Here is a 20586-nt window from a genome sequence, read left to right as displayed (position 1 = left end):
AAGAAATGGAAGGAGAAGGATGAGCCTGGCAGAAGCCAATGGAGGCACAGTTTCATAACGAAGCGTTTGGACCCCACTGAGGCTGGGTAGTCACAAATCCTGCTCAGTTATTGAAATCAAGTGACAACTTTCCAGTAACAGCTTCCAAGCTGTGAAGAGCCTCCTGCATTTTCAGAAGCTTCTCCCCAGGAGTGAGGGAGGTTACACCAGGACACATATTTTGATATCCTGTGACATTATGCAATGCACCCATCATGTTGCATCACCACTGAAATGCTTTTCAGATAATGTCTTTGCCTTGCATTAAAGCTTAATGACAAAAAATTTGAAATTTGTACCATGAGAACAAACTGATTCCTACCAACCTTCATTCTGCACTGGTTTGAAAAGTTTGGCTAAATAGAGATAGAAACATTTCATCTTGGCTTTTTCTACCTTTTTAACCTTAGTGTTTATTTTTCAGAATTTAGGTGGAGAAATATGATTTCCTGAAGAGCTGGAGTAGTACAAGAGCCAGTTAAATCTTATTTTTCTTTTTTACTCTATTCCTACAGAGTTTTGCCTACAGAGTATTCCTACAGAGGGTGTTTGCCTCCTGTTTAGCCTTCCACCTCTCATTTCAATTTTCCCCTGGGAGACTTTTTGCATGCTTCAGTGCCCCTCATTGTTTAAACTTTAAATCAGTAACATTTTGATGCCATGGAAAGTTGTAATAAGATTACCAAATTAAAAAAAATAAATTTTTTTGGAAGTATTTTTTTGTGGTAATCCTTTTATGTTTGAATGGAGACAATGTTCAGGACAACTCCCAAGTTCCCAGGTGATCACAGCAAGTCACAGGGTGGTACAAATTCTACTTCTGTGGGGTTTTTTGCCACTGCTGTGGTGGCTTTTACTCCACTCTGTGTTTCTCTCCGTGTTTGCTTCTGTGTAATGCCTGTGGGGAGTTTCAGCAGTGACTTGCACAGTGAAACAGCATCAGTGAATAATTTAAAATAGGTATAGTCACTTTAGTGTGATTTAATAATTAAAAAACCCTTTTAAAGACAAAGCTCCACAGAGAGCTGGGTAAAGAACTGAGAACCTTTATTGGAGAACCAGTGGCTGTGGCCAGGAGCCCTGAAGTTTATGGATTACCATGAAATTGTTGCCTCTGACAGCTACAGGAAGATCCTCTCAAGTGGCTTGAAAGTCTCTGGTGGCTTATTTACTTTCCTATCACTCAGTAAATTCAGACATAAATTATCATTGCACCTTTAGACTGTTAAAACAATACCTCTTTCTTCTTTCCATTGCTCTCTTCTGTATCATTGTTTAATGATGTAAGTTAATGACTTGAATCTGTAATTTTAAAGAAGGAAATGTTATTAAAAACCCAAATTTCTATATAAAATGTGGAATTTTCACCCTTGCTGCAGACATGCACACATATAGAGTTAGAAAAGCCTCTGGCTAGCATTTTATTTTCCACATCCAAAGGTATAAATCCCTGAGAAGACCAGTGTAAATTGGGATGTTAGCTTTGGATTACAAACAGCTTCAATTAGGGAACCACGCAGAGAAAGGTATTGCCTGAGGAGGCGAAAATATCTTATTTTTCTGAGAAAACAAAGTGGTTGCTATGGGACAGAAAATGATCTAATGATGGCTTTCACAGAGACATATAACGGGACAGAATTAGAATATTCAAACCACAGTGGGCAAATACACTGGTTTTTCCAGGATATATTTGTGGAAGGTTTGTTTTTCTTAGTGTAGATCTGGATATTTTCAAGAAAAATGAAGAAGGGGGTATTTTTCCATAAGGTGCAATTTAATCTATCTTTCTCTCTTTCTCTCTGTCTTTCTTTCTCCCTTTCTCCGTTTCTCCCTCTCTCTTTCTCTCTCTCTTTCTCTTGTTCTCTTTTTCTTTCTCCCTTTCTCCCTTTCTCCCTTTCTCCCTTTCTCCCTTTCTCCCTTTCTCCCTTTCTCCCTTTCTCCCTTTCTCCCTTTCTCCCTTTCTCCCTTTCTCCCTTTCTCCCTCTCTTTCTCTCTTTCTCTCTTTCTCTCTTTCTCTCTTTCTCTCTTTCTCTCTTTCTCTCTTTCTCTCTTTCTCTCTCTCTCTTTCTCTCTTTTTCTCCTCCTACAATATTCTGCAAATGAAACATATTTATTTAGTCAAACTACTTTTAAATACATATGGAGAGAATCCCAGTCCTTTTGAGTGCCGAATGATGAAGTTTTGAGAGGTCACCAAGTACAAATAATGCAGGGGGTTTTGTGTGTGTAGCAATATAATGATGAATCTAAGCAATGAATAAAACTAATGATTTTGACTACAATTAAGCACCATGTGATTAGGGGCAGAGAAATGCCAGATCTGTACAGGTAGTTGGTGCCTAATACTGTAAAAATGTACATTTTAGAATGCTTAGGGTTTTTAAAATTGGTTTTATGCCTATGAAGTTTATCTTTCAGAATTCAATTAAATGGACTTAGAAAACTCCTTCAGTGGTGAATCCAGAAATCACACATGAGCCATGCTCCCTTTTGCTCCTTAGTCTGGGAACACATACAACAGTGCTTGCTGGATTTTGCTCTAGCACTAAAGTGCTTTTGTTACTTACATGAATTACTTAGCACTTGTACTCTTCTAAATATTTTAATGTCTTTCCCATCTTATTAAGGACACTAATTTTTAATGCCTGTAGATTAGTAGTGAGTAAGTGCCTTACTAAAAAAATTGCTCTGTTCTTGAAAGAAAGAAAACCTAAAGTTGTTTTATAATACTTGTTCTCATTCCTTTCATCACTTTATTCCCCATACTAGCTTGAGGACCATAGAGGTTTTTATTATCCAAAGAAATTTCTGCTGTGGTCATACTTGAAAGTCCCACTAGCTGTGTGCTTTGCATGGCCGAATGCAAAAATTGCTGCTTTAGATCATCCTGCTTTTGGCATGAATAGCTGAGGATGTCATCTTGTAGTGTGATCGGCCCTACTGGGATCCTCCCTATTTTCCTGGGAGTTCCTAGCATGTAGTGTCAAGCTAGGTAAGTCTTCCTTGTGCTAGTTAAGAGCTAGTTAATGTGCTGTGTTTTGAAAAGCTCCTGAAGCCCGCAGACCTGGGACAGGGACCATTTGCTGTTGGGCACAATGGTGATTTCTGTTCTTGATGTGTGCCTGTGCCTGTTTGCTCAGAAATACCCATCTGTGATTATCACTATCAGTATTAAATTGCTGCCTTGTTATAATTTCCTATCTCCTTTTCTTATTTATTTTCATGTTGATTAAAACTGTTCCCTAAATTTTGTCTCATAGTCAGCCTTAGATTCCTGTTTAACTACTTCAGCCCTCCTTCACAGCGTCCTTCCTTCATTTCTGGAGCAATGGTGTCATCTTCTACCAGCCAGTTTCCTGAACTTTCTGCCCTTACACTACCTTTGCATGCAGATAAATGCTTATGGGGTCTATTCATAACTGCTAACACAGTCACTAGACCTTGGGGCTTCTTTTCTCCTCTGCTTTTCTCCTGTATGTGTTTGCATGTCCTTTCTTTGCAGAGCTCTCTGTTAGTGAAGATGTGTTTCTCACCTGGCACTAGTAGTGCTGTGTTGGGAGGTTTGTTCTGTCCCTCACTTTAGGCATCTCCTGCTCTGGGTATGTACTGAAAATGCAGATTACTGAGAGATGTCAGGGTGTAAAAGCCAAGAAAATTATTGTAGTTAGGAGACAGCTGCTTTCCCCTCTCCTTTTTCCTGTAATGGACAGTGGCAGAAGAGATAAGAAAGATCAATTGGAATTACAAAGGTTTTCCCAGCTGTAATAGTGCATAGCAACAAAATCCCTGACAGTTCACCTTTTGAGGAACACAGATGAAGGTTAAAATTGTTCAGGGAGGCTCAGTTAGTGAGATTTGAAACCCAAATCCACACTAAGGTAGAGTAAGGTGTTGGTTAAAGGAGAGAATCTGTGGTTTGTTTCTGGTATTATACACTACTCAACAATATGTAGTTGCAGATGAGGCTGTCCACTCCTGGCAGTTAATGATCAGAAAATCTCCTGTAGTCTCTACTAGCTGTCCTACAAAGGACCATTTCTCTGGTTCTGGAGTAGTTCTGGCTTGCATCAATCATATGCTTCTTTACTTCCTGCCTGAAATTCCAGTCCCATAAGAGTTCAGAGGAAAAAAAGAACATAAAAAATCATCTTTGCAGGGCCTAGGATTTAAACAGCTGTGTCTTTCCCTTTATTCAGTACTTAACAACGCATAGAATAAGAGGTGCCCCTATCCCAGTGTCAGAACTTTGTGACTTACTGGATCCTCAGAGCCTTTCCTTTTCATAGTCTCTCCTATGTAAATGCAAATCACTGCTTACTCCTGCATCTTCACTATTTCCTGCATTGCTTTTGGCTGCTGAATGGTTTGATTAATCCTTAAACCGGTGCCTGGTGTTCAGACCCTGCGCCAGATTTCAGGGCTTGCACTTCCCTCCCTCGTGTAGCACCGTGACGCTGCCTCCTGCCTTGTTAGCTACTGACCTGCACTTCCCTGAGTCATGGAGCACTGGCACTCCGGAGCATCTGGCAGCAGTAACCCATCTTCATTTGCTCCATTGGAAATTCCTCCAGATTGTATCTCCCAGATTTGCTGGGAACCACTGGAGTTTTGGTGTATTTTCTTCCTGTCTTTCAGTCCTCCCACCTCCACTTACACCTTATTTCTTGATCTCAGATGTGTCCTGTGAGCCCCATAGCCCCATTTATTTCTTTTCCTTTTCTGCTAATAATTCATTTGATGTTCCTTCCCAACATAAAGTGAAGCATGGTCCTAACCAGGGGGACTTAGGGTGAGTAATCTCTAAATTTCTTGCCAAATTCTTGGCCAGGAAAGATATGTTAAAACTCTATGGAAAATTTACTCAAGGGGATTCTATGGAAGTTTTCCTTAGCTTTTAAATTTCCATATATTCTGTTTTACCACCCTCCACCATTCATCACCCAAGGAATGACCTTAGGCTTTTCCTGACCCCCCGGGGAACTTGACACAGAGAATGAGAATAATCTCTGACTGTATTTCTGTCCTATACTGAAACAAAGGTGTCTTGGCAACTGTGGTCACCTCTCTGTTTATAGCAGTGGTTCCTCAGAAACCAGAGCTGCTGGGAATGCCTGCAGGATTGTTCCCAGTGAAACTCTGTGGTGTCCATGGGTGGAGCTGAGAGCTGGGTATTTCCTTTGGTTTAGGTCTCTAGCAAACAAAAAGGGATTGCAAGTGATTTGAATTCATTTCTCAGCTGAAGCTTCCTAATGTAATATCTGAAATGCATATTTGATGTCACCCTGTTTTATGTTTTCTGTCCTATTCACTTTTTTCCTCTGGATACACAGTGTATTCTTCATGCACTTATTTTTGTTTATAAAGGTGTGTGGTTTATTCCTGAAACATTTCATGCCTGAATTGTGCCCTTGAATTTGTGAGTGCAGTCATCATCTTAATTTAGATGTGCTTCTGTAGATGGTCTCAGACTGGATCCTAGGTGGCTAATGCCAAATGATCCTTCCTCCAGTGAAAGTGCTGCTGGACACATGGAATAATCACATACATGCCACCAGTGTACAGCTGACACCAAAGTGAGAACGATTCCTCTCCTAAACACACATTCTGCAGCTACTCAGAAACATCAAGAATCTGCATCTGCAATGTTGTGACTTAGTGGACAGCAACATAATGCAGTTCCCATATTCATACAATTCCTCTCCTTTCTCTCATCCCATTCTTTTTTTAGGGATGTGCATTAGCACTATTTGCATCACTTCTTGTCCGGAAGAAAACAGAGTTATTTTGAAACTTGAACACGGAAGTCAAATTTCATTGTAGTAGTCATGATGTCCGGGGGTAGGACTGCAAAATAATATCCAGAACTCTTCTCTTTTCATAGTAATGTCTTGGATGTCAGCCATGCATTTTCCACTGAATTAATGAACATCACATCTATGCCAGGAACATAAGAATAGATGGCACTGCTTCTGAAAAAGTTTGTACATAAAATTACTTTTCAATTGTTGGTTTAGAGCCTGCACCTTCTTTATTCTTTCAATTGATCTTATTTACCTGCTCTGATTTGCTAACCTATTTAACAACCATCCTTCTTTTGTATTCTTGTTACATAAAATCTAAACCCAGCTGTCAGCACAAAACTTCATCTGCTGGAAGCACCAAGAAACAGGATGGGAAAAGAAGTCCTTTCTCAACATTTTCAAATATTGTAAAACACACTGATGATGTCTTGAAGCAAAGGTAGTATTGTGACATCACTTAAATCATTAATCCACCTCAAAACCCCTTCAGTGAGCAAGCCTTCCTTTCTCAATGGGTTTCAGCACTGAGAACATTATAAATGCTGCAAACACCTACATATTTGTACAGAGATAACCCCCTGCTTCAGCGGATACAGGCTTTTTTAATCCTTTCTTAGTTATACCAGCATGATTCATTAGCAGTTATTTTTGAGATGAAGAAATGTAGGCTACTAATACAATTTAAAATGCTGCTATTTTAATGAATAAGTCAGCGATGTTTTAGTTTTTATTTAACACCAAATGTCTAAATGGAGCTAAGGATAGCGAGACAATTATCAACTTAAATTAGTGGGTTTTATCTTTTAAAGATCCTGCTTAATAACATGACTTCAGATAGAGCTTGCAATCCCCTATTTAGGAGAGAAGATATTTTGAGGGGTGAATGGTTGTGTATCTCCCATCTTTAGCAGAAAAGACAGCTGGAAGTTTGCAGTGAGAGACTCTGCTCAGGTAACCCAAATGTGCCTTTTCTCAGAAGTGTCAGTGTGAATTATTTGATTCCTAGGTCCATTTTAGAACTGAGATGATAAGAATAAGAGCGGAGGAAGAATTCTTGAAAATCACTTATCTAAGATGGGAATAACTGTGTTGACGATAATGTGGGGTGCCATAATGATGGGTCTCACTAGCTCCACGTTTGAGAAGCAAAATCTACAATCACAGAAATGCTTTTTGCTTTCTTCACGCACAACATTCACCAGGATTCTTTCCCTAAATTCTCTTCTCACTCCTTACAGATTCCTGGGCTTCAGGAAGGCTGCAGAGTCAATTCAGTCCTCTTGGTGCTTAGTTTCTGGCTTACCAATGCTTCTGCCAGGATAAAAACGGGCTCTGCTATAAAATGAGAAGGAAAGTGGCAATGCAGTTTTTTATCATTATCAAATACAGCATAAAGTGGCAGTACCTGTAAGAAGCCAGCCAGCAGAGGGGAAAAGCTCCCAGAGTTTCAGTTCCTTTGCTGACAGCTCAAGCCCAGCTCTGTCTCCTCAGTAAAATGCTTTATTCTTTACTCCTAAAGGATTCCCCTCAAAGTGCAATAAGCCGGTAAAAATTTACAGTAATGCTTGACTGTTCCTCTCTTCACAATTAAACTTTGGGTTATTTCCACTATTGTTATGCGTTTAAATATTGCAGCATTCCATGAATCTTTCTATTATAGATGCTGTTTTCTTGTGTCCAGTTCCTCTTCTATCCCCATCCATTTGTCTTGGTTGCCAATTTTATGTAACTTTGCCATACATGGTATCTTCTAGAAATTCTCTCTCCTGGCCTACTCTTATGTGCCATTTATTTCCTGCTGGATTTGGGTGGCAGGAAGATTATCCCTAGTGAATTGATGAGGGAAGCAGTGAAAGGCAACTGTAGCAATGAGACAAAGGGAAAATGAGATTGAAAAATGGCAGTGAAGGATGCCAGGATTTAAGAGTTGGAGAAGAAGGAGGAGCTGGAGCTAAAATAAATTATTATTAATTTCTTTCTTTGCTGTTTTCTTACCCTACCTGCCTTGGCTACCTCACATTCATGCATGAACTTTAACACCTGTCCAATTATATATTTTGAAAGTTCTACAAGAGTCCAATTTTTTTTCCCCCATTGAGAGCAATATACACTTTTCAGTTATGAAAATGGTGTTATTCTAAATAAAACTGACATGATCCACCAACACTTTTGGAAGCACAGATGCTTTGTCCCACTATTTACTAAAGAGGTTCACACTTAGATTAAAGCAGTGAAATCAAATCACTGAATAAAGCCTGGAACAACATAATGATTTAAGGAATTCATGGAGAGCTTCTGGTAAGAATAAAGTTACACCAAGGCAAAATCAGATTGTTTTCTGTACAGCATCAGGACACAGATACACCATGCAACCTAATACTGGTGCAGTTGTTTTGCTGAGCATCTTATGTGCTTTAATTTGTCCTTGTTCTCCTCTGCAACACTGAACTGCAACCACAAATTCAAATGTTGCATCTGAGGCCCATCAGTGTCAGACTTAGCAGAAGAGTCTTTGTTACAGGAGCCACCAGCCATGAAATTCTCTCTTTGAATGACACAGCTTTGTTATTTTTTTTTTTTTTTTCCATCACAAACTATGTGAATTGGGATATGCACAGCCCCCTGATGTTAAGCGATATTTTTTCCCAACTCATTGTGTACATAATGCCAGGAATGAGATTAATTTGTTGTGTACTTCAGTCCTTCTGAGTGGTGCTGCATCAGGACAAGATTTCCCAGTGTGTTATTAGTGGGGAAAATTGCATCGTCCTTTCACCAGCTTGTTTAGAGAGCAGAAGAATTTGTAGTGGGATATAATTATATTTGATTCCTATTTTCTCTCTTGTTGTTGGAAGTAAAAGAATGCAGCTTCAGGGGTTCACACTTGACTGTTTTCAGTTCAAGTTGATAGTCTGAGCTAAATGGATCCTTCTGTCCAAATACTGTACGAGTTGTTAATCTCTTGCTTCAATGACACTGTTAAGGAGCCGGTTACTCAGAGTTTGCTGCTGTGTAAAGATGAACTACTCTGGAGGAGTTCTACTTGATGAAAACACACCTTGAAATAAGCCCAGTTCATATTTAAAGAAACCAATCACAGCAAGTAGTTTTGTGTTTTATTGACTGCAAATCACCCATTACCTTTTTCTGAAAGAGTTCACAGGAACTATTTACTTTTTAAAATATTCTATTTTTCACTGTCTTCATGGCCAGCAGAGAAAACTCTTTGTTATCAGAGTGCAGAAGTGGATGGAGGATAGGCACAAATATTTATTGTAGTTATTTGTATTATTCAGAGTAAGAGTGGATGTTACTTTCAAACCAAACACGAATAATAGAAATGAGGGGCTGTGAGTGCTCAGGGAGTACAAAACCTTGAAAAAGCCTTGTCAGAGCTGGCCTTCCCATTCCAGAGAGAATGTTCTCCTGAAGCAGAACTACAAAAAATACACAGCTTTATTTGGATAAGTTGCTTCTTTTATAGCAATGTACCTGTTAGGATGAAATGCCAGCCATATTTTATTCAGATTGGCTGCTTGCTTTCACATTGCTTATAGATTTCAATCATATTTTTAAATTCCTGTTCAGCTATTGGAGCTTTCTCTCATTGCTTTTGCTTTTCTCTCTTCAAGCTGCTACTTGCAAGATGCATTATTGACCATTGTTTCCTCCCCGATTCCAGCCTTTCACAGAGAATTGGAGGGTTTCATTTCCCCACCTTTTAACCTTCTATTGTTTGCTTCTCTCTGCACCCCTGACCCAGATTGCTCACACAAAGCCACCTCTCATCCTTGGGGACAGAGGTTTTACTTCTGTTCTCAGGTAAATTCTGATCTATGTATCTGTATTGCTGCAGGCAGAGCTTCAGATATTTGCAGGTATTGCCACATTGAGACTGGTAATTTTTCTTTTTGAATGTTATTCAGGCTCTTTTGGATCATAATTTCTCCACTTAGTACCTTCCAACCTCTCAGAGATGTCAAGACATTTGCTCTGAAATTCTGAAGTTTTGAAGGAATACTTAACAATTTTTAAATGTAATCTAACCAGAAGATCCTCTGTCTCCTTTTGATGTTGAGCATCTGAAAGTAAAGCCCTGAGGTGAACTAGTCTCCCTTCTCAGTCACATGCAGCTCTTTTGAATGCTTTCCTTGCATTGCTGCTGTAATCTTAGTGAGGGCTAATTTGCGTTCATGTGAATATGGCAAAAAAAAGATTGATTTTCACTTTCCATGATTTTGATTTAATTTATGGCAACTGTAGATTCAACAACTTTTAAATTCGTTTGGGATGTGCCATCAAACACGTACACCTCCTATGCTTTGTTATTAAAATGAGTGAAGTGTTTTCTGCAGAACTCTGTGGCCAGATCTCTTCACCAGGCGAGAAATTGCCTCTGATTAAGCTGTCCTTAGAACTGTGGCTGAGCCCAGAGCCTTTCCAAGTCCTTGTTGTCGGTTTTCCAGGAAGTTCTGGGAAGGTTTTGGGTGCCTTGGCCCTTGTCACAGTGAGCACAGCCTGGGAATGGCAGTGCTGGGTGATGGAAGGGGTGTCTGGCACATGGCTGTGCAACTCCCACTGCTATTTTTTGCTTTCTTTTCTAATTGATAACTCCTGCCATCTGTTCCCGAGCCATCTCTCTGCTGTCCTTTCCCACACACAGTCTCCTGCCACTGTTCCACCCTTGAGCTCAAGCTGAGTGCCCCAAGGCTACTGCCAAGAGCTGGCTGGTACAAGGGATAGCTGGGTGCCAAGATGCCGCTGACACAGATATAACATCAGGTCAGCCCAGGCAGGGCTCTCCCAGTAGCATTTCAGTGGACTCAGATGCTTCTTTCTCTGTGCTGCTTTAGCTGCAGTTCCTTGAGCAAACTCCATGGATATTTTTATTCAGAAAAATTAAAAAAAAAAAAAAAAAAAAAAAAAAAAAAAAAAAAAAAGAAACAACCAAACCCTTCTCTTGATAAAATCGGTTCAGTTGTTGCTCTGAGATGGAGTCCTTCTGAATCTGTCACCTCTGCCTGGGTTCATGACCACCTTGTGGCTCTGGAATAAGTCAGTAATCTAGAAGCACTGTAGCAGCCTAGATTGGTGGTTTCCCCCGCCCCCCCCCAAGAGCCTTTATGTTCTTCCCAGTCTATATTTGAATCTCTCTTTTCTTGTCTAACTCTCCATTTGGTGGCTTAGCATATGGGAAGCCTGTTTTATAGTGCAGAGAAATGCATTTCTACATGCTAAGGACTGAATTTTTAACAAGAACCAGCTAGAGGAATTTTTCTGACAGGAGCTCCAAAATTGATAAAATCAAGAAAGAATATATCATGGCAATTGTAGCTGTGGTTGACCATTATCTAAGAAGCCTTGGATCTTCAAGGTGTGTTGGAGGGATGGTTAAATAAGAACACTGGGCTCTAAGTGCCTAAAAATGGATCCTCAAGAGTGTGTAAGTCACTGATTTTCCTTAGATTTCTAACGGGGGTTATGGATTTAAACACCCATAAAAATTGATTTTACAAATGCAAGAAGTGCTCATCAAAATTAACCTGGCAACCCATGTTCTGGTTTCTGTTTAAGGTGGCCTTTTCCTCTCAGAGATATCCCCATGTACAGCTCCCACATGTTTTTCTGAGTGTGTACCAAAGGAGTAGGGAAATAAGGGTTTACCTCACCTCTCTTTGGAAGGTCCCTCATGATTTTTTGCTTAAGGATGCTAATGGCTTGTGGGTTATATTATCCTTGGGTATAGGCACAGTTAAATTATTAAGTTTTTGTCCTGACGTAATAATACCGAGGCTACAGTTGTGAGGCAGAAAATCTTTCAGGAAGGAGTGGAAGATGCTGGAATATTTTCTTTTTTTAAATTTCCGAGCATCGGGGAATTTGGGATTTCTGTTAAAATAAAAAAATTCTAATAAACTATTAGTGAAAATGAGATAAGCTCACAAACTGTAGCTGCAAGTGTTCGCTGACTTCCTCGATTGTCACATTTTTCCATTGTACAATAGTGGTTATTGCAGGAGGCTCTGCCATGTGGGAAAAAATTATATATCCTGTGTTGGAGGAAAGACGGACAGTTAAATGGAATAAAATGATCACTCATCAGGTGATCTCTCTGATGGTGTAGGTCTGAAAGAGTTCCCACCATTTCCACAAAACTTAATAATTTCAAGTGACTTTCATATTTTGGATGGTTTTTTAACACTGATTAGAAACCTCCAGATGATGAAATGTTACAGCTCCGGCAAGAATCTAATAAGATTTCCCCCTGGGACTGATTTTGATTGACTGCAGTTGCCTGTCTGTTTTTATTTTACTGTACATGAACAGACAGGAATGAGCAGGATTGAGTTAACCCTTTGCTGGCCTATTTCCTGTCTTTGGGGGCCTGGGCTGTCACTGCTTTCCACCACTGACACCCAGAGAAAGGAAAAAGGAAAAATTAACACTCATAGTTCCTTTGTGTTTTGTAGCTTCAAATATAATTGGGGGGTTGGATGAAGGTATTAGAAAATTGAATCCACAAAGGGTTATAATTCAAATTAGTGGCACAGCCCTGGTGGAGCAGTTCTTGTTCTGGAAATTATATTGATTTTTCAGTGGAGCTAATTAATGCACATATTTATAAGTTAATGAATAAAATTTCAAAGTTATCCTTTAGGAAGCCTTACATCTATTAGAAGTGAAGAAGAAGGCTTTCTCCTGTCAAATAAAGATGTTTAATGCTGCACAAGTGCTGTGTCCTTTTCCTCTAGTAAGAGATCCACCTGCTAAGGATGGTTGCTTTCAAAAATAAATTGAACCAAAACATAAAATTATATTAGGTAAATATTCTTTTATTTGTAAATTAAACATTGGGATGTTAAATTAAGTTTAAACTGTTCAATTTATTTATGCTTTCTAATTCTTTTCAGTGCCATGTAACTGTGAGATCACCATGCACACAGACATTAAATCCATTTAAGTAATTTATTTTCTGTCTTTCTTGAAGCAATTTGCTCAGTAAGTAACTCCTTGATTTTCCAAATAGATGCATTAGTGATAAGTAGAGAAGCCTGAAATAGAATAAATATTTATTACCTGTTATATAGTTTATATTATTAGGAGGTAATTTTTAAATGTAGGTTACTCTTTTTTATTAGACCGTGAATTTCTTATCCTTTGGAATCTTTGTATCTTAGATTTAAGTAGATCTGCTTAATTTTTTTGTGGTTTTTAGCACCTCCCCCTCCTTCCTATGTGCCTATGTTCAGTTATTTGCTCTTCCTCTGGAAGCATGTTTGCACTGCCAAGCATAGTTATCCCTGGTTTCTGTTTTATTCAGAATTAGGAGTTTCTGAACTTCTTTGGTTACATCTTGTATTTCCTGGCATCTGCATTGAATTTACCAAATGAGCTTGGTCAGTTTTGTGGTTTTTTTTTTTGTTTTTGTTTTTGTTTTTTTTTTTGGTATTCTTACTCTGTCCAAAAAGAAATTATCTTTTATTCCAGTGTGATGGAAGGGAAGGGGAGAATAATGGTGCTTGTATCATCCCCTCTATTTCAAACTGAAATATAGGAATATAGGTAAGAGATTCTGAGTAGTGGCAGGTTTGGCTCCATCCTTAACGTGGTCATTGTGTGAAGCTTGGGGCAATTTGTGCTTCTCCTCAGACTGGTCCTTTGGCATAAATAAATAAATAGAGAAAAGGGAATAAATAGCAAAAAGTAAAGAGCAGAAGGGGAAATCAATGGGGAAGAATAAATAAATAGGTAAAAGGAAAAAAAGGAAATGCATAGGGAAAAGGAAATAAATCGCAAAAAGTGAGTAAACAGCAACAAGCAAATAAATAGCAACAAGCGAATAAACAGTGGGGTGCTCTGTGCAGCGAGAGGCAGCTGTACAAGTTGAGAGCAAAAGGCAGGTCCCTGGCAGCTCCCAGCCCTGGCCGGGCTTTCCCGTGCCCAGCCGCAGCCGGTCCAGTGCCTCTCCCGCCTGGCAAATGGGAATTGTTGGCCCTCGGGGCCCCGCAGCTCCCTGGTCCCGCGGCGCTCCCGCACCCGGCGGGCTGAGAGCGGGAGCAGCGTCTGCTCTGCGGGGCTGTGGCGGCGGCGGCAGGTTCACATGACTAATGCTGGGAGAGATAGCAGGAGCGCTTTTTTTTTTTCCTTCTTCCTTTTTTTTTTTTTTTTTTTTTTTTTTTTTGAGCATCTCCAGTCTGTGCACAGTTGGCTCCCAGCTGACAGACAGAATGTGGGGTGGGCTTTGTCACCAGAACGCTGGGTACTGCATGCCCAGTTATGCTCGCAATTCCACAGTACCCAGAAACCTGCTGCTTATGTCAGGGTGCAGCCAGCCTGAACACATAGAAATTGGGTAGCTTGATTGTTTGGGTTTTTTTAAAATATTATTTTTTTTTATTTTTTTTTTATCTTTTTTGCCTCTTTCTTCCCTGCAAAGGTTATGTAATGAGGGGATTGCTGCTAAAGTAAAAAGGGAAAATGAAGTCTTTGTTAAATGCCTTCACAAAGAAAGAAGGTAAGCGATGAAAGCAGAACACTTTGATGTTTCAGACTGGTGTTTTCTTGTGTAGATTTAATATGATGGGCTTAGTGAATCTATAATTAATCAATTCCTGCAATTTCTTTTTCAAAATTATTTGATGTTAGACAGTCCATTTAGGCAAGTGGATATTAAAGCTGGATGTGGCTTTATTCCTTTTAGGATTTTCTCTGAAGAATCAAGTAGTTGTAAAAATGTTTTTGTTCCCTAAGAAATGCATTTGGAGACAGGGAAGGATTTTCCTAGGTGAATTTTGTCAGTGAATGGTGCTGAATTGCCCCTTCGGATGTATGAAGTGCCAGGAATAGAATTCAGAGAGCTGGAGGAAGGATTATGTGGTACTTTCAAGTATGCTTTTAGGGATGATAAATTTAAACTTTTGGGACATGGAATTAGTTCAGGCATTTTCATGTCATTTTATATCAAGTGTTTTTCCCCAAACAAGTTTTGCCACAATTATTCTTGCAGTTCTGCAAAGTGGTGAAATATTAGGGAAAAGCAGAGTCTGACCGGGACTAAAGCATGGACATTTGCATTTCATAATTTTGTGTTGTAGTTATGTTTTTTAATTGTGAAAATAATATAAATAATGCTGATAAGACGCAGCTAAAAAAATATCCACCCACTTACAGTTTGCAGATTGCTGGGGAAAAGAAACAGTTGGGTGGAATATTAATCACTTCAGGCACAGAAATGCTTATTTTTAACTCTTTCTATAAAAGATTTGTGTTAGACACGCATCAATTGGTGTCATTAATTGTCCCTTTCCCAGTTTATTTCCTGTAGTAAAGGCTAATTTTGCTCGTAGTTCTCTCCTCAAGCAATACAATATAGCAAAACAAAACTTAAACTCTTAAATGGGCTCGTAAAATACTCCTGAGGTGTGTAAGGGAAAAATAATTCCTTTCCTCTGGTGCGTGGAGGCTGGTTTCTCCAATATGTCAGTACAGATGTGCCCTGCAGCTCTGTCCGTGCTGTCATCGTGCCCTGGTACCCTGTCCCTGTCCTCCCTCCACCTCCCACCAGCAGAGATCCCACCGGCCTCTCCAGAGTCCCAGTAAACATCCCCAAAACGCTGGCAAGGTTTCGTCTTCTCAGCCTGTGGCTAGAAGGGCTGAGCAGGCTGCTTCCAGGTTCATGAGAAATTAAAATCTGAGAGTCAGACCCAATTTTTGCTGAATCCAAGGCAAGCTCTGGTGACCTGGGGGGAACAGCATTAGATCTTCAGGTAGCAAGCCTGAGTGTGACAAACATCCCCTGTATTCAGTTTGTGTGTTTTGTCCTTGATTGATTTCTGCTTTATTGTACCTGGGGAAGATTCCCATCTTCAATGAAGTAATTTCTGGAACTGTATTCTAAATGTCAAAAATAAAGGAATGTAGGAATGTTGCATCTCTGCCCCCCACATCAACCTAAGGGTCTGTATGTGCAGTTTTGGAGATAAATGCTGTGAGTTTACTGTAAGTTAGCACTAACTGGGGCTTTCACTGTGACATCTGAAGCACCAAGGTGCTCTCATGACACCTTCAGCTGCTTTGAAATCTTAAAGAAATATGGAATGGGAAAAAAACTTGAAATGTCAGGAAGATTATACAGAGTTTCTGCCAGTTTCTAGCATAAGAATTGGACTTTAGTTCTTTCTCCCCTTTAACAGCTTTCAAATGCTATTTCCCTTATTTCAAAGGAAAAATGGAAATTAATTGAAACCCTTTCAGTGCATGCTGTTCCCGTGTTTGGTTGTTCTGATGTTGTTGAATGTTTGCTAGAGAAAGTTTCAGCTCACTGGAAATAAAAAGGATATTATTGTAAAATATTCAGAATTGTAGCTAATCATAAACTGACTCTGGTGAAAATGATACAAACCATTCTTTTACTCGCAGTTCCATCTCTATTTTATGCTATAAATATGCTCTCAGTTTTGCACTAAAACCTTAAATTTTGCTTTGTTCTCTCAATTAAAGGCTCTATTTCAAGGCAGGACAGATTGATTCCTATCTATATTCATATTTATGTGAATTTATTTACTTGCACATTATGACAGACATTCTTATTCTGTTTTTTGTGTGGTTTTGAAGGGTATTGAATGAGTAGACATTTCTGGCTCTTTATAAATGGCACTTACTGGCACTTTAGACATGTAGGATGATATTTCGTGGGGCTTCTTTCCCAATTTAAATATGATTTTTTTCTTTGAGAGCTACATCAGCTCAGTGAAGCCCTCAGAATAATGCCTGGCTGCCTTTTGTTAGTTATGCCACTGTAACTTTTTGGGTGTTAATCTGTGCACTTTGGCTCAGGTCCTGTGACCCCGTGAGCTCCACTGAGAGAAATTAATGAGGGCAGTTGCAATAATGGGGATCAAGGCCAGCATGGGGTTTTGGGGTCAATTCCTTTATGACAGAGCAGTAAATTCCATCACATCTGGTGATAACTGGATGTTAGCGTGGGAAAAGGAGATCTGGAAAATTGTGTGAATGCTCTTGTGTCCCTAGAATTCACATGAAGGGCTGGATGCTCTGCTCTGAGTTCGATTTGTGTTGCCCTTGCTTTGTTTTGTGCTGTGGCTCTTTCATTAAGGAGTTTCTTGGAGCCTTTGGATACTGTGGTGTTCCCTCATGGTGTTCCAATGCATTACCCTGGGGTAATCTGCTCTACATACCATAGTAATGGATGTGGTAGGAAGGCCAGGATTAGAAAGAGGGGAATGCCTGGGGATTGCAGCAGTGTAATAGAGTTCTGCCAGGACAGGAATTCGTGTCCTCGATTTTTAACCTGCAAGGTGGGGATAAGGTGACTGTTCCAGATTTCAGGTTAGGCCTGAATTTGAGGTGAATCAGTTTCAGTGCCAGCTGGGGGATGGAAACTGCAAGTCCATGCATTAGGAATTCTGCTGGGCAGCCCTGTTCTGTGCCTTTCTGACTGAATGTGACAACACAGCAGGAAAATAAACTTTCTGAGCCTCAAACCTGGCAATAATGAGGTGTTTCCCATTTCCTAGACCATAGTTCAGTGTTGAGCAGGCTTATGGCACTGGTGTTGCTTCATCATGTATTCAAGCCAGCAAATAGGTTAAAATTGCTCTGTTGTTTTTGATTTAATGTTCTAAAGATAATTTGATCAGCTCTGCTGGCAAGGTGGAGTTTCTGTCTCTGCAGAAGAAAGAATGCCATATGTTGCATGTGGTGGTAAACACACATGAATGTGAAATCATCTGAGATCACCCTCCATGTCTCTCTTTGCACAGTGCCCTTTAGGGAGGCTCCCACCTATTCCAACAGGAGGAGGAGGCCTCCCAGCACCTTGGCAGCCCCCCGGATCCTGCTCCGCTCCAACAGCGACAACAACCTGAACATCAACAACCTCCCCGAGTGGTCGGCCTCTTCCTCTGCCTCTTCACACCGCAGCCTTTCCCCTCACCTGCTCCAACAGATGCAGAATAATCCCAATGGAACTGTGAAAACTGTGGGGAGTTACACTCCGTCCTCCCGGAGCCGCTCGCCGTCCCTCAACAGGCTGGGAGAGGATGCCAAAAGGCAGCAACACAGGCACATCAGGTGAGTTTTGCTGTTTCGCAGCATCAGGTACTCCTAAAGGCACCATGCTGGCCTGCCACATTCCTTTATGTTATTTGCACTCTCTAGAATAGTAATTCATTCTCAGCACAGTGGACCATGCCCAAGTGTGAACATTTTAATTGGAAGCACCAAAGCCAGCTGTTTCCTCACAAATCTCCAGCAGACAGGCAGACTTTCAAGTTCAGCAGTGACTCAACACAGAGTTTGCACCTCCAGTTCAAGGCGCTGGCTCTGCACATCTTCCCATAGTTGAAATAAGGATTGTATTTAATAGCAAAGCCAACTGTTTCTGGGATACCTGGTCCCTTCATGGAACTATTGGTCATGCCTGGAACCTGTGTTGGGGCTGCTTATGGATGATGGAGCAGAGGCTGTTTAAATTCTCTCAGTGTGCTGAACCAAAGAGTGAAATAGAGGGAGTAATGTGATCTAGCAGGCATTCAGGACAAATATCCTGCAGCTCTGTCCCACTGGAGAACAATCCTGACTAATTAGAATCACGTGGGTATTATAAGACATGGAATAAAGTGGAGGGCTGGGGCTAAGTTTTCATCACATATAGGGGCTGCAGCTTTGAGAAGCCATTGCCATGGACTCAGGAGCTCCTGCAAAATGTGAAAGAGATGGAACTACACCAGGACAAGGGATCAAAGTGCTGCAAAAAAAAGCCTGGGGGGCATCAGAAAGAGCTGCTGGAGAGAATAAGAGCCAAACCACATTTAACTCACTATTTATTTGAAAATCAGACTTGTCTGTCCTGTTTCCTAAAATATGTGTGTGTATACATATATATATATATATATATATATATATATATATATATATATATATATATATATATATATATATAAAGTCTGCTGTTTAGAGTAGAAGAGGACCTGGGCATTATCAAGAAATGCAGGAGTTGGTTTCTTTGCTGTTTGTAGGTGAAAGGGATGTTCAGTGGAGTTTTCAAGTCAGTAAAACAAAATGTCATGTAGCTGACACTGCCTCTGTTACCTTGCCTGCTCCTCTGCTCTCCCTGGCCCTAGGCACCTGCCAGGCACTGTTTGTGATGGAAAAAATACTGCTGGACAGGGGAGATCTGGTGAATTGTGAGACAAAGTTGTCTGGAATGTAAGAAGGAGTGAAATTTAAAGGAAGGAAGGGGATACAGATTCCGTATGCCAGTGGTTTCATGCAGCAAATGAAGCTCATCTTGCTTTGTTGTATGCTACAATAATGGCAAAAGCTTGTTTGGGTATAATTTTGTGACATTTCCTCACAGAGCCCTATATCAGCTTAAGATCAGTCTGTAATGAGGCTTCAACTGCATGAGGAGTTGAAGAGGCTGTAAGGTTCTTTTCAGAGAATGAATGTACTTGTGTTCTACTGTATTCTGCTGATGCCACCAGAGAGGGAAGTTCTACCTTAGAGTCAGTGATTTTTTTAGCTGAATGGGATAAAAGTGCCTTTTCATCAATGTTCCTGGGATAACACACTTCAAATTCTAGAAGTATAAACAATGCTTTAAGCTGGGGGTAACAATTAGAAATACTTTTTTTGTACTAAATAAACATTTACTTGCTTTGACTTTGTTCAGCTGCTTTCCTCTTCCCTTTCTGAAAAGTAGCTCAGGTAATAGTGAGAACCAATTTGATGCCTGAGAGTTTGTGGATTTAAAATTTTGGTCTTAGTGCATCAGCATCACAGCTACTGAAACTGCTACCCAGCTGCAGAGTTCACTCTGTCCTACCAAGACTTGTTTCAGAGAAGTCCAGAGTATGTGCAAGGACTGAGAAGAGAAGCTGGAGGCTCTCTAAATTTAAAGACAACTAAAAGGATTTTATATATACTTTTTCCTGCAAATAATGCCTTTTCTTGCCACAGGCCCATTTTGCAGTCAGTAATGGCACCTTATATGACACTTCACTCACAGATTTTGTTTAACTGCGTGACCACCTACTTACTGTCAGCTAAATCGTTGCTGTCTTTGCTTATTATTTGCAAATAATAAGAGTCACCACGAAGCTGTTGCTCCTGAGATGGAAAAGCCCTTTTTGAAAGAGCAGGAGGTTGAATTGTGGAGCAGCAGCCAGAAGGGGCAGGCTGATGGAGGTCAGACTGTGACAAAGTTAATGAGGTTTGTGGGATTTGCATTGTGGAGAGGTGTTGGAAAGTGATGCTGGAAGGGGTTCATGTGACCTTCGCAGCACGTGTGGCTCAGGTGTTCTGTCTTCTCAAACTGAAAGAGGAGCGATTTAGATTGGATACTAGGAGGAAATTCTTTCCTGAGTGGGTGGTGAGTCACTGGAACAGACTTCCCAGAGAAGCTGTGGGTGCCCCATCCCTGTAGGTGTTCATGGCCAGACTGGAACAACCTGGTCCAGTGGAAGGTGTCCCTGCACCTGGCAGGGAGTGGCACTGGATGGTCTTAAAGATTCCTTCCAAGCCAAACTGTTCTTGATTCTCATGAGGCTGGTTGCTTTCCACAGCAAAGTGGTTGGGGGATGGAGCTGGGAAGGAAAGGGAAGGGACAGCCTTCAAGTGGAACTTACCCCACAGAAATCAGTGACTGAGGTGCTAGCACAGCCTCAGTCAGGACTGAGCTGCCAAGGATGGCCACCTTCTTCTGGCTGAGAGGGAAACATGT

The 20586-nt window shown here is 40.5% G+C and overlaps 1 protein-coding gene across 1 annotated transcript in view; it reads left to right on the top strand.

Moving 5' to 3' along the window:
• Positions 1-20586, top strand: part of SHANK2 (SH3 and multiple ankyrin repeat domains 2) — a 247754-nt gene that overhangs the window by 51687 nt on the left and 175481 nt on the right. Inside the window, exon 11 of the mRNA XM_056493219.1 lies at positions 17624-17933. Coding sequence (XP_056349194.1) covers positions 17624-17933 — 310 coding nt within the window. The remainder of the gene's footprint in view (positions 1-17623; positions 17934-20586) is intronic.

This window comes from Oenanthe melanoleuca, chromosome 5 (assembly GCF_029582105.1).
Source record: "Oenanthe melanoleuca isolate GR-GAL-2019-014 chromosome 5, OMel1.0, whole genome shotgun sequence".
Lineage (NCBI taxonomy): Eukaryota > Metazoa > Chordata > Aves > Passeriformes > Muscicapidae > Oenanthe > Oenanthe melanoleuca.
This window is presented reverse-complemented; position numbering and strand designations above follow the sequence as displayed.